Source organism: Hirundo rustica, chromosome Z (assembly GCF_015227805.2).
Source record: "Hirundo rustica isolate bHirRus1 chromosome Z, bHirRus1.pri.v3, whole genome shotgun sequence".
Lineage (NCBI taxonomy): Eukaryota > Metazoa > Chordata > Aves > Passeriformes > Hirundinidae > Hirundo > Hirundo rustica.
Window position 1 is genome coordinate 55,648,501 of NC_053488.1, and position 12,799 is coordinate 55,661,299.

Genomic DNA, 12,799 nt, shown 5'->3' on the forward strand with positions numbered 1-12,799 from the left:
AAACGTGGGGCATCGTCAGGGTGCAGAGGGATCTGGAAAAAACAATCTTTGATATCAGTAATTGCCAAATTCCAGTTTTGGGGGAGCATCACTGGGGATGGCATCCCTGGTTGGAGAGAACCCATGTCCTCAATGACTTTATTAATCTGACGGAGATCGTGAAGCAGCCGCCACTTGCCTTTGTTTGCCTTTTTTATAACAAAGACCGGGGAATTCCATGGAGATGTGGTTTCCACAATGTGGCCTTTAGCTAGCTGTTCATCCACTAGCTCCTGAAGCGCCTTCAATTTTTCTTTACTGAGCGGCCACTGCTCTACCCAGACTGGTGAATCAGTTTTCCAACTGAGTTTCTGGGTAGGGCATTCTTCAGTGACCGCAGCCTGAAAAACCAGGGGGGCATCTGGAATGCCAATCGTGACCCCCCACTGGGCCATCAGGTCTCTCCCCGACAAGGGCTCTGAATAATCTAAAACAAATGGATGCAGTGTAGCTAATTGTCCATTTGGCCCCTTAATTTGCACAACACTTTTTGATTGTTTTGCACATTTTATCCCCCCTACACCTTCCACATGACCAGCCACATTTTGCAGTTCCCAATGTGAGGGCCACATCCTTTCTGGTACAATCGTTACATCCGCGCCTATGTCCAAAACCCCTTTGAGGTTTATTACTGTGACAGACCTCACACCCTATTATGAGTTTGTCCCTTCCAATAACTCATGTGGGGCAAACATCAAGGTGTTTGTTCCTTGTGCTGTTTTTTTCAGGGAATGGGTCAGGTGCTGGAATTGCCTGAGCTATTATCTGCCCCTTAGGCAGAAACAAAGGTGGGCAAACACAGCGCAGTCAGAGAACTAGCTGTTTGGGGTTTGATGAGACGAGACCCAGAAGGATCTCGATCTCTCTCGGTGTGTACTTGGTATCCCCAAGGATGACATACTTACTGCCAACATCTTGCCAGGAGCCTGGCACTTGTAGGTCCAATGAACCTAAATGCCAGTCTGTGTCACTTAGGTGCAAGGACTCTGTCAGTTGCAACCTAAAAGGCTTTTGGAGACATTCAGTGGTTAGACAGGGTCTGCTCAGGTCATGATCTGAAAGGGTCATATCTGGTGACTTCTGCTGAAAGGTAGAGCTGGTTATAACAGGAATATTTAATTTAACATTTGCATTTTCTAGTTTTTTCTTCCCCCTCCTCGGATTTGCCCTATTTATGTCAGCACCCCAGGCAAGTCGGTACTCAGATTTTAGTTTTTTGAACAATTCCCTTTGAACTCTTGAGACCTCCTGCCCCCATTGTCCTGAAAGTCCAGAAATTGCTTCTTTAAAGGGCATTGAGATGCCCAATGTCCAGCCTGATCACACGGGAGACACGTTGTTTTCTCTTGGGTGGTGGCTGTGGCCACAGGCACAGGGGGCATGGCGTCTGCTGCGGCAGCTCTTTGCGGTGGTCTGAATGCATCTCTGGAACTGTGGTTTGGGTGAGCTGTCATGAAGGGAACCTTCCTGGCACACAGGTGGAGCATGTCATCTAAGGTTGGCACTGGTTCCAAGGGCAGGCTGAGGATGGCTGCCTTGCACTGTTCGTTTGCATTGGTCAGTGCCTTCTCCTCCAGGACCTGTTCCTGGGCTCCTTCTTCCTTAACCTGTAACTCGATAGCTCGGGTTAATCGCTCCACAAATGTTAGCAAATGTTCTGATGTAAGCTGCTTTATTTTACTGTAAGGTTGGAAAGACCCATTGGGCTGGATTGAAAAGAATGCTTTGAAAGCAGCATCTTTAATGCACTCTAAAACAGCTAAAGGAATTTCCTGCACCTGCTTGAGGGCTGCGACCCATTCACCATCACCACATAGATGTTCTAATCAAACTGGTAAATTATTATTATCAACAGCCATTTCAGGATTTTGCCAAAGCTCCAGGAGTAAATCTCTTAATCTTTTTCTCCATGTGGAGTCCCAAAGCCGAAACTGTGTGGATGAAAGGAGGGCAGAAAAAAGCTGCCGGAAGTCAAAGGGAACAATAGGACTCCCTGCTAAATTTGGTTTTAAACAGTTGCAAAAGTATTCACTTTCGCATCCAAATTTGGCCTGAGCTTTGCATGAATCCTGAATCACTTGTTGGGGGAAGGGGTGCCAATTACTGTGGACAGCACCCCCTCTTTTTGACTGTTGATATGTGACAGGGGTGGCAGAAAAGCCGGGATCACTTCCTGCTTCTGGGTTCCCGACTCCCGCCCCCGCATTCCAGGGCATGGGAACTGGGACTGTGGGCAGGGAAACCGTGGGAACCAGGGGCAGGGAGGGGCTGGAGGCTTGAGTCACATGGGGTGGAGTTGGAGGGCGGAGGTTTGAGCGTAGGGGCAGAGTCAGAGAAGAGGGCAGTGCCAGGGGCAGCACCGAAGGGAAGGAGGGGTCTGAGGAGAGAAAGGGATTGTGAAAGGGATTGTGGGAAGGAGGGACAGGCAAAGAGAGAGGCTCCTCGTGACTCGAGGGCACATGGCTTCGGCCATTTTGGGGAACAAAGGAGTCCCCTCCATCTTGTGACTCCCCTTCTGAACTAAGACTAGCTTGGGATTCACTAAGATGGGTGTTTTGTGTACTCAAACTGCCTGCAAAAGCAAACTGAACCCAGGGTTTACAAACTGGGGAAGAAGGGAATTTTGGGGAAAGTTTAGGGGTTTCTCGAGGAATATTTGATTTTGGGGTCAGGATAGGAAGAAACTGAGGAAACTGGGGAAAGTCCACAAGGAACTGGCTTATTTTTCTTTCCGTTTTTGCATTGCAAATAAAATCTGCAAGCTCCAAAGAGCAAAATTTGCTTTTTCTTTATCATTAGGGGAGCTTGATTGAGACAATATTTTTGCAACTGCTTCCCAAAATTCTGGGGAGCTTATTTGCTCAGATGATACATCTGGAAATTGAGCAAATAACCACCGAAGGAAATTTTTTAATTGCTTCTTGGAAAAATGGGTTTTCCCATCATCTGAGGCACTTAAATTCTGATAATAGGCTCTTTTTTGAGACACAGACAGCCTAGCACCCATTTTTGCTTCAGATTTTAAGTTTCTATGTCCCCTTTAACTGTGACTGAGAAACTGAAAGGAAAAAAACCCTCGCTGGAGAGAAAATATGCCAAAAAGGGAAAATAGTTTCCTTTTCCACGCACCCCCAGCTGCCGAAAGAAAGCACTTTGAAGGTTTTTTACTATGAAAGCAGAAACCTTCTGCAAAAGGAAAAAAACTTTTCTCTGAGGTTCAATGCCCCTTAAAAAGATTTTCCCTTAAAAAACCAAAAGTGGTACTCACTGAAAATCCAGCGTTCCTTTTCTTTCTTTCCCAATCACTCCTTTTGCCTGAGACTGACCCTTTTTGATGCAAAAAGCGCTTCCAGTCTCTGATCCCAGGGTCATATTTCTACAAACTTGTGGTCACCTTCTCTCTGGGAGCAGCTTGGCAGTTGAGGGCTTCTTCATAGCACTCCAATGGATTCTTTAAATCCAAAGGAGAAAACAACAGCCCTGCCTGTGGAATCCTGTGCTTTGGAGACTCCACAGCAAACACCAAGCCTGACGGGTCTGTCTCTGCGTGGGATTCCTCGGCCATGTGCTCCTCGAGTGGTTCTTCCAGCTTTTTGGGAACTTTTTGTTGCTTCGAGCCGCACGTAAGGTGCCAGTTGTGGCATTTCTTCACAAGACTAGACGACCGCCTATGGCAAAAAGAAAGAGCCTGCTCTTTGTCTGGGAGGGAAAATATTGCTTTATTCTCCAGTCCTGCCCTGCTTGGCTGGAGATCTTCCCAATAGCTTGCTGGGGCCAGAGAGCCCTTGGCCCCGCCCATATGGGGGCTTTTTCCCCAAGGGGTAGGGCCCAGAGACAGGGACAAACCACTATCCAATCAGGGATAAACTGGGTGAGGAACAGAGTTGTGTTACAGCTGAGCAAGGACAAACCACGTGATTACAAATCCGATGAAACACACTGTTAATACATTACAACACTATGTGACTCAAATCTAATCCTAATACCCTCCCATTTGCAGGTGATGGTGGAAACACTGGATGTAGCAGGTTATCCAAAGATATCACTCAGCCCTTGCTCCATAAGAACAGAAGCCTGAAAATCACTACACAAGTATTTCACATCTTGCATGTTCTCAACTGAAACCTGAGCGTCTGGTTTCTCATCTTCCAGGTTATCCGTGATCAAGTACTCCAGCTCTTTACTTCACCTCCAACTCCTTCATCATCTGCAACTCACCCAAAAGCCCTGCCCCAAGGCTGTAGTAAATGAAGCTCTCTGTTAGTTAGGGTCTTTGTGCAGCTAGACAGGATAAGGCTTAACTGTCTACAACACCTTCTGGGTTGAGCACAAGATAGCTCTCAAAGAAAGTTGTAAAAAAGATCTTGGTGATCTTGCTGAGAGAATTCTTTGCTTCAAAGAAGTTGAAAATAAGCCTGTGGAAAATAAAGATAGAAGAGATCTGTTTATACCAAACTTCGGCCATGCTTGTGTTCAAACTCAATCCAAGGACTGCCTTCTTTGACAGTCCTCTGGCAGGGCTGACCCTGCAAGAGGGGAAAAGGAGGCTGCTGAAGAGATGCAGAGCAGCTTGAGGGGGTCAGAGGCAGCCTCTTGTCTGTCTCTGCAGCTGTTGGTGATTCAGCACAGATTGGCATCCTAGAAATTAGAGATGTGTCTGGAATTTTTAGAATGCAAAGCACTATGAAACAATTCGGTTGAACACTAACTACACTGCAGCAGTGACAAAATGAATACATTTGAAAGAACTGTTCCAGAAAGAAAGACATGTAATTGACAGCCACATTACAATAAGCACTTCAAGAAAAAAATAGAAGGCAGCTCAGTTTTCCTGAGAAGTTAACACCTATGCGAGATGCCGAACAAACATAAAGAACTACTGCACTGTAATTTGAAAGTTATTGCAATCAATGACAGCAACTTACAATTATACAATTCTTCAGTCTTTATTGACAGTATTTGACTGCACAGTGGTGCAAAAAATGTGTATCAGGTGCTATGTAGCTCTGTTTCAGAAAAAAACCTGTGTCTGCACACTCCTCTCTCTCCCTTTTTATACACTTATAAACAGCACACAGCTGGTGAAGCTGAGCTCCCATTCTCTCAGAAGTGCATAACAAGACAGTGTCCATCTCAGATAAGGAGTAACTCTATTTACAGTTCCTACAACTCTGGGAAATTCACAGCACCAACTCTGCTATCTGGTAGGCAAACTGCAAAGCAACAGTTACCAGCATCTGATGGAAAACACAGTTTTTGACTGCAGTCTTGAAAAAAACAAACCAACAAAAAACTCCCAATGCTCAATGAAAAAAAATAGCCTTAAAAGCAAACAATCACCACTTTTAAAAAGACAGTGTCTTTCTGCTACATCACATGCCTGAGGTCACAGTTGTAATCACACTTGGTATTGTCCAACGTATTGGAAGACAGCTCCCAATAACAAGGAGCTTGCAACCCAAGCTGCTATTGTGTTTTCATTCTATTCAAGAAAATAATGGGATAGATTGGATTTAATGTGATTTGTACTAAACATGGGTCAGAAACCATTACAAAGAATCATCTTTTAATGCATTGAAAACAATCACTATTTAATTAATTGCTCCTATTCTTTTACAGGATTTCAGTCTACTCATGGATCTCAAACAAATACAGAACACAAAGATGAAACTTGAAAAAAAGAAAATTCAGAAAGATATGAAAAAATTGCTAGCCAAGTTACCTCCCAGAAGAGTGACCACTAAGAGCAAGGCTTGTCAAGTCTTGCAGCTGCTTCCTAGTGAGAACCAGCATGGGGTTAAAAAAGTAATCTCTAGTATTTGAAGCCATGAAAATTTCTACCTTTAATTCTTTAAATCTCATTCCCTTTTGCCTTCAGCATAAGCTAACATATTAACTTATAGCTGGACAACATTTATTCTCCCCCACGCCCCCCTTTACAGCAAGAGCAGCTGAAGGTATGACTTTCCAGGCTGTGAAATCCATAAACGGTTCTCATTTCCCCAAATCAGTGATGCTTATGTCTTTGTACTTTGTTGTGCTCTACATTACATAAAATACACGGTTGCTTCAACCAGCATGAATTTACAAGTTTTGCCAGTGTTACAGCAGACTTGGTATAATGTGTCAACTTTGTAGAGGCTACACATTGTTAAAAAATTAGGACAGCAGGATTTTTTACCTCATGTTGTTGAATTTTACAGAAGCCTAAATTTAAACTCATCTTCCCTGAGCACATTTCGCTGAGAAGGTGCCAGAGATTTGTGGAGTTTTTTTCCTAGTATATGTAATACACCTTTGGACTGTATAACTGTCTTATTCAAGGAGTTCATCACTGTTCATAGTAAGTTCATAGTTTTCTGAAGAGAAAAAAACCTGTATTACTACTTTTTTTTCCTAATATGGAGTGTTCACAGTTGACAGTTACTCAACTGGTGTCTCTGGGCTGTAGTCACATTTCGGTTCTCCTAGATGCCAGAAGGTATTCAGGGCCCAATGCTAGCAAAGTCTAGGCTAACACTCACACAGAAGGATTAACAGGCAGTTGCTTACTGTGCTGCCAGGAGGCTGGTGATGACAGCTTTTCCACCACTAGAGTGGGTGGCACACATACCAAGACCATATGCCAAGGATACAAACCATAGGCTACAAGAATTTCTCCAGGTTTTTAATAGCAGGAAGCTAAAAAAAGTTACAGCTACACTTGAGAGTCACATGTCTGGCTTTCGCAGCATTTCCATTTAAGATTTGCAGTTACTACAGATAGTTCAAGGTTATTTCACTGCAGGCTGTGAAGGGAAGGATAATTAATCTAAATTTAAAGAAAATCTTTTTAAGGAAAGTGAGAGAATGAAAGCGTGGAGGATAAGCAGAGATTCCTGCTATTTAGAGGTTTTGTCTTACCTCCACAGATTAGAAGCCCCAGCCCACTGAGCTGAGTTTTCTTGTTAAAATGACAGTGGCACACTCTCCAGAGATCTGTGTGTGACTTGCACTCCAACTCAGCAACCTATTTTCTATAAGCCCAGAACAACTGTTTCCAAAAGCATGTGCATGTTCGATGCTGTCCCACTGCAAGCCTTTGAAGGGTCCTTTCCTGCCTGTAACATGGGATCATTTAAGCCATTTTTAAGACTTTGCTGGACAGAAATTTTAAGAAGATTTAAACCAGAAAGTGGACCACTATCATGGCTCCTGTCAACAGTGAACATCTTCATGGCAACTTTCACAGGTCAGAGTCATTGCTTTATTTATTTTTATTTTCATGTACATAAAAGCAAAACAGCAACATGTCTTAAGAACCACTGTCACGATTAATCCAATTAAGCAATCAGCATCTGAGTTACTGAGAGATGACAGAAGTTGGCTGTTACTTAGCTCTTAAGATTCTGTGCCAAGAAAACCTGGCATCACTGGCAGTGGAGTTAATATTGTATTTCTGTGTGCGTCCTAGGGGGAAATACTCTATTGTGAATAGCAAGAAAGTTTAAGTGGGGGAGCAAACAAAAGCAAATTTCAGGGTTTTCTTTTCAAAATAAATGTGATTTTATGTGTGTAACTCAACATGAAAATATCCTTTTGTTCAAGTAAAGCAAAACTAAAGACAAAACAGCCCAAACTATATATGCTTCTGGAAGGTAAACTAATTCAACTGGATGAACAGAAGAGTATTTTGCTTGAGATAGTCCATTCTAGGCACTTGCTGACAATTTCTCGTTTAATTCCAGAACTCTAACATCTCCATTAGCTTTGGCATTTTCTATAAGCACCTGCAGAGAAAAATAAAGAATGATCTGAGAATTTAAGATTTTACTGTTAGTAAAACAGTTTTAACGGCACCCTCAAATGTACTTTAATTCCTGCTAGACAGTTTCACTACAAGATCATCTAACCCACAATCCCCAGATTAGGAAATAGTCAACATTACATATCAACTTGCTTAAAAGATACAAACTCTGCAGCATAGTGACTGTAATCACTTCCATTGCTCTGTAAAAACATCATGGGTTACTTTGGTAAGTAGTTACCTGCTGGCAATTAAACAAGCAGACCTATTTTCCTGCTGACATACACTTGTCTCCTGCTTTGTATAAACCTTACCTTTGTATAAATCTCCATTTGCCAAACTGAATGTTCTCTGCAATTGCTTTAAAAAAACTGCCACATCCTTTTTCCTCCCCCAGTTAAATTTTCCCTGATTTATTTTCCACATGTCATATTTGAAGCTTTTCTATTACAGACCTTAAAAAAAGTTGCACAGCAACCTAATGTCCATAAGCTTCTGGCACATCTCTTGTAACCCAATGACATTATACATACTGAAAAGGAAAACCATTAAGAAGAACCAAGCAAATCTCCAGCCATTATCATCATACTCATCAGCAGGGACTATAGATGACTTTGCAGAAGCAAGTGCAATGAGATCATAACAGTATTTTCTGAACTCATTAAATCTAGCTTTTTTATCAACCTGCACATCTGTGTATGGAGTTTTTTCCACACCTTTTCATATGTACCTCCAAATGTACTTTGTATTGGATATTTCACCAGGGAACAGCTGATAGTCTGGGCAAAAGACATCACACCCACTGGCAGCATTAAGGATAGGAGAGTGTATTCAGATTTTGAGGAGAAATGTAGTTCTCATTATAAGCCAAAATAAACAACACACCTCTTTCACACGAAAGAGCTGCATGGATTTGTGAGTTTGATCAAATACATTAGTGAAGTAGTGTCAACAGAAGCTAATGTAGCATCTACTACGTACTGAAAATAATGTACTGTTACAGACATAAGTCTTTAATACAGAGCACACAGCATTCTACTGCTCAGGTCTTTTGGGCCAGAGACATGATGTGTTCCAGCCAGGCTAGAGGGAATTAACCTTTTTAGTACTAAAATTTTGATTAAGTGGTCCTCATGTCTACTAAAGAGTCACCAGTAGAACTCCTGCAAGTTTAGACTGGAGACTTTACTGTTTATTTTTCATTACTGCATGGAGGAATGGAAGGCATTCAAACAAACTGGTACTAATTTCAAAAACTGAAGTACATTTGCACCTCAAGAGCAGGTCTGCCAACATCATCCTAGCCTCCTTCTACCCCACTTTCCAGTGGTAAGTATAATATCAAATGTAAATAGATAGAAGTTCTGTACAAGGTGGATTGTCTTACATCTATTAATTCACAATCATCTTTGGCATATAGGTGTTGTAGGAGGTACCAGCGTGCCACTGATGCTATGGTTTCTGGATTTGCTGGTTGATAAACAACTCTCTCCAGCATTCGCCGAGTCTCCCTGGAAACATAATCAAAACATAATCCAAATCAAATTCAACTGAAGAGGCCCTATGTAACATAACAAAGCAAGCAACAATGGCCAGAAGTAGTATACGGAAAAGCCCTTATTACAGTTCCTGCAGAGACAAGATGTGAAATTGCAAAAGAGAAGGTAATTCAAACAGAGTCCTACACAGAGTCTAAAATTTGGTTGATACTACCTTTCAACACCAACATGCCATATACCTAACATACACCATCCCCTAAAGATATTCTCAGATTCATAGCACCATTAGAAATCTAGTAAAAACTGGCAATCACACGTAGGGATGTCATATTCATTCACTGGTGCTCCATCAGCATTGGTTCTTACTCTAAGAATTCTGTCCTTTATAGCCAATGTGATATTCCAGTAGATCGTGATTTAACAGACTGTTGAGAAGTTACATGGTTTTGTTTGCTATTTGTATTTAATATTAATTTCTTGTTTCAGGATTTTGAAACACCTAGGCAGATCAATTAGATCTTGTGATACACTGTTCATGTAAGTTAGTAGGTGGAATTTAATAAGAATTATTTGAATTAAGTTTATATCTTAATTTTATTGTAAGCAACAACCATCACAATCACATTAGGCCATCATCTGAAGAGCCAACAAAAAAAGTAAACCAGTTTGTTAGAATTATTTACAAAACAGGTGAATTATTGAACAAAACAATACAAACCCTGCCAATTTTCCATGACTTAAGCAAAAAAAATATAAGAGACAAAATGGACATAACAACCAAATATACAACACAGGAAGATTCCAAGAACCCCTTCCCTAAATGCTTTCCCCCTTCCTCAAAAAGCCACAGTGTTCACTGGCCTGTTCATAAATGGGCGTGAACTTTCACTGTGAGCCCAATTTAGGATCAAAATTAATCCCGGCAGTAGTCAGGGCAGTCTATCTGTTTCCACTGTGCTATTTTAGAAGATTTTTCAGAATGTGTAGTGTCCCTGATGAATTTATTTAAATAACGTGCTTTTAAAATAAATTTGTCTTACAGAATTTTCTTTTTTTTTACAAATAATGTAAAATTTGTCTGTTCCCCACATTACTAACCCCTTCTCCCCTCTCCTTTTTAATTGACACACTATTTCAAGAATTAATTTCTGCTTTCAAGTTTCTTAAAGTTCTTGAAGTTAGATCTGCAGATAATGACCACTTGTATTTTTAGACACTGTATTCCACTGAAAACTTAACAGAACATGCATACCTTGCTCCAATTTTGCGATTATACTGTAGCAGGGCTTGAAGCAGAGCTGCCAAGGGGCAAGGAGAAAGTTTCAAAGCTTCTGTTGTTGCCTCCTGAACCAAGGATGGCCAGTGTTCATTTGGGACATTAGCCTATTATAAAAGTTAAAAATAAAAGAAAGAAAGAAAATAATGACAATGATAATAATAATAATAAATTTTAAAACAAAAAAGTATAAGAAAAAATGGGGAAAAATAACTTTACTGTAGTATATTTGCAGGTCTCTAGAAAGCAGGTTTAATTCAAGCTGTTCTGAGAAGTATTTGGCAGGTTAGAAAGACACTTGTTTAAAAAAAGACCCCTAGACTAACAGTGGTCAGAAGTGCCTAGAAAAGTCCTGTTAACTTATTTAGGATCAGCCTTGTTAACTTATTTAGGATCAGCAGGAGGATTAGCATTCCTCCTGCTAATTTATGCAAACAGTCTTTTTGTCTTCTCATACAAATTTTAGTAGTGCTTCAGAAGCCCTTGTAAATTTTCATACCACATACAAAATTATACTAGAATGTAGAATTTATCCCCAGAAGTGAAAAAAATTTTTTACCAGAAGTCAAAACCAACTCCTAGACTGTAATTACCTAACAGAGCAACTATTGAGCAAAGACATGTAACTTAAGAATACAGGCAAAGCAAAGCAAGAAAAACTTGCTCTAGGAAAACCTTATTATCCCCCTGGTGTCTGGACAGCATTCAAATTACTGTACTTGAAAGGGTGATCAAATTTTTACTTGGAAGACAATTGGGAGACAAGAAATTTTCAAGTACAGAGCTTTCTTGTACCTGAGCAAGTTTTTCACCAGCTTTTATACATTTCATTAAACCAGTGCAGAAATGCCAAAAAAATACCCACTTATCAGCTTCTCTGCTCACTTAAAAAGTTGAGATGACATAATCAAATTGTTTAAAAATCAGGTTTTTAAACAAAGTCGTGTTTATTTTTAGGCAATTCAGGCCAGCTGTTGAAGAAATAGCATTAATCAAGTTAGATGATATCTTGAGACCTCTGAAAGCATTTAAGAGCAATAAGAAATAAAGCAGACCACTAAAAACTGACAGAATAACAGCAGGAAAAATACTGCCACTTGATAAATTCTGCCTTTGGAAGCAATTGGCTTGTGAGAAAAACTGAGGACAACTCACTTCTCCAAAAAGGAGAACAGTTTTGCAGCTTTATCCTCAGTAAGTCTGACTGTCTTTCCTTACACAAGACCTCAGGGTATATGGGGTTGCTTTGCCTAATTTGGATTACAGCTGGGCCATTCATTAAAATGTGAAAAAGCATTAGCCAAGACCACAGCACTATCAACATTTTATAGTAGATTTTAAATTTTGGTAATGCACTTCAAGTTTCCAGAGTGACACTGCTGGAGGAGGATAAACACTTGCTAAGACCCTGAGGTATGTTCCTCCCAGTGCAAGGAACAGAGTACTTTTCTTTATTCCACAAAATCCAATATCCTTAGATTATTCTTAAACTTCAGTGCAAGACATCATATTTGGAAATGACCATACAGCATAAAAATACTTGAAATATTACTGACTGACTTTTCCAGGCACCAGTGAAGATAAAACGTCTTTTGGGGCAGTTGTCTGAACAAGAGGACAGACATTTGAAGGTTACGTCAATTTGGATGATCAAACTAAAACTGCTACAGACAGGCCTTACTTAGCAATTGAGCCTCTTGGGCACAAAGTGGTTCTATGTGATTATTACGCTGCAACCTCTCTTACAAAGACACATTCTAAAAACACTCCACTGCCCCTTGAAGTCTCATTTTATTCTCTAGCTGTCATTCATAAATGTAAAGTCATTTCAACAGGGGCTTCATTTAACCACTACAGAAGCCTTGTATCCCACCAACTTCTGTTAAATCATGCAGTAGTGTTATATTGATTATCCTACCATGCAGATTTCCAGTGCGAGCATAGCTAGCCTGAGCAGACTGGATAACTTCCCGTTCCAGCTGCCCTGCTGTGATGCCAACTGCAGACTCTTACGGTAACACATCTCTGCTCCGGTCATCATTCTCTGAGACTGATATATTTTCGCCAGCCACTGAAAATAAGCATCCAACAAAATCAGTTATGGAGCTACCAAAACACACTTAGGTAATATAATTTCGTCCAATTTATGAGTACCACAGCATACTATTAGCTAAAACCATATACCCAGTCCTTGTTCCA

General features: G+C 40.7%; 1 protein-coding gene across 4 annotated transcripts in view; it reads right to left on the reverse strand.

Annotated features, from left to right (window-relative positions):
• Positions 1-7,271: 7,271 nt before the first annotated feature.
• Positions 7,272-12,799, reverse strand: part of SKIC3 (SKI3 subunit of superkiller complex) — a 48,094-nt gene continuing 42,566 nt past the window's right edge. For all 4 annotated transcript variants that reach the window (XM_040089730.2, XM_040089731.2, XM_040089729.2 and 1 more), the window contains 4 exons: positions 12,519-12,671; positions 10,577-10,707; positions 9,213-9,336; positions 7,272-7,808 (listed from right to left, as the gene is read on the reverse strand). In XM_040089730.2, coding sequence (XP_039945664.1) covers positions 7,731-7,808; positions 9,213-9,336; positions 10,577-10,707; positions 12,519-12,671 — 486 coding nt within the window. In that variant the 3' untranslated portion in view covers positions 7,272-7,730. The remainder of the gene's footprint in view (positions 7,809-9,212; positions 9,337-10,576; positions 10,708-12,518; positions 12,672-12,799) is intronic.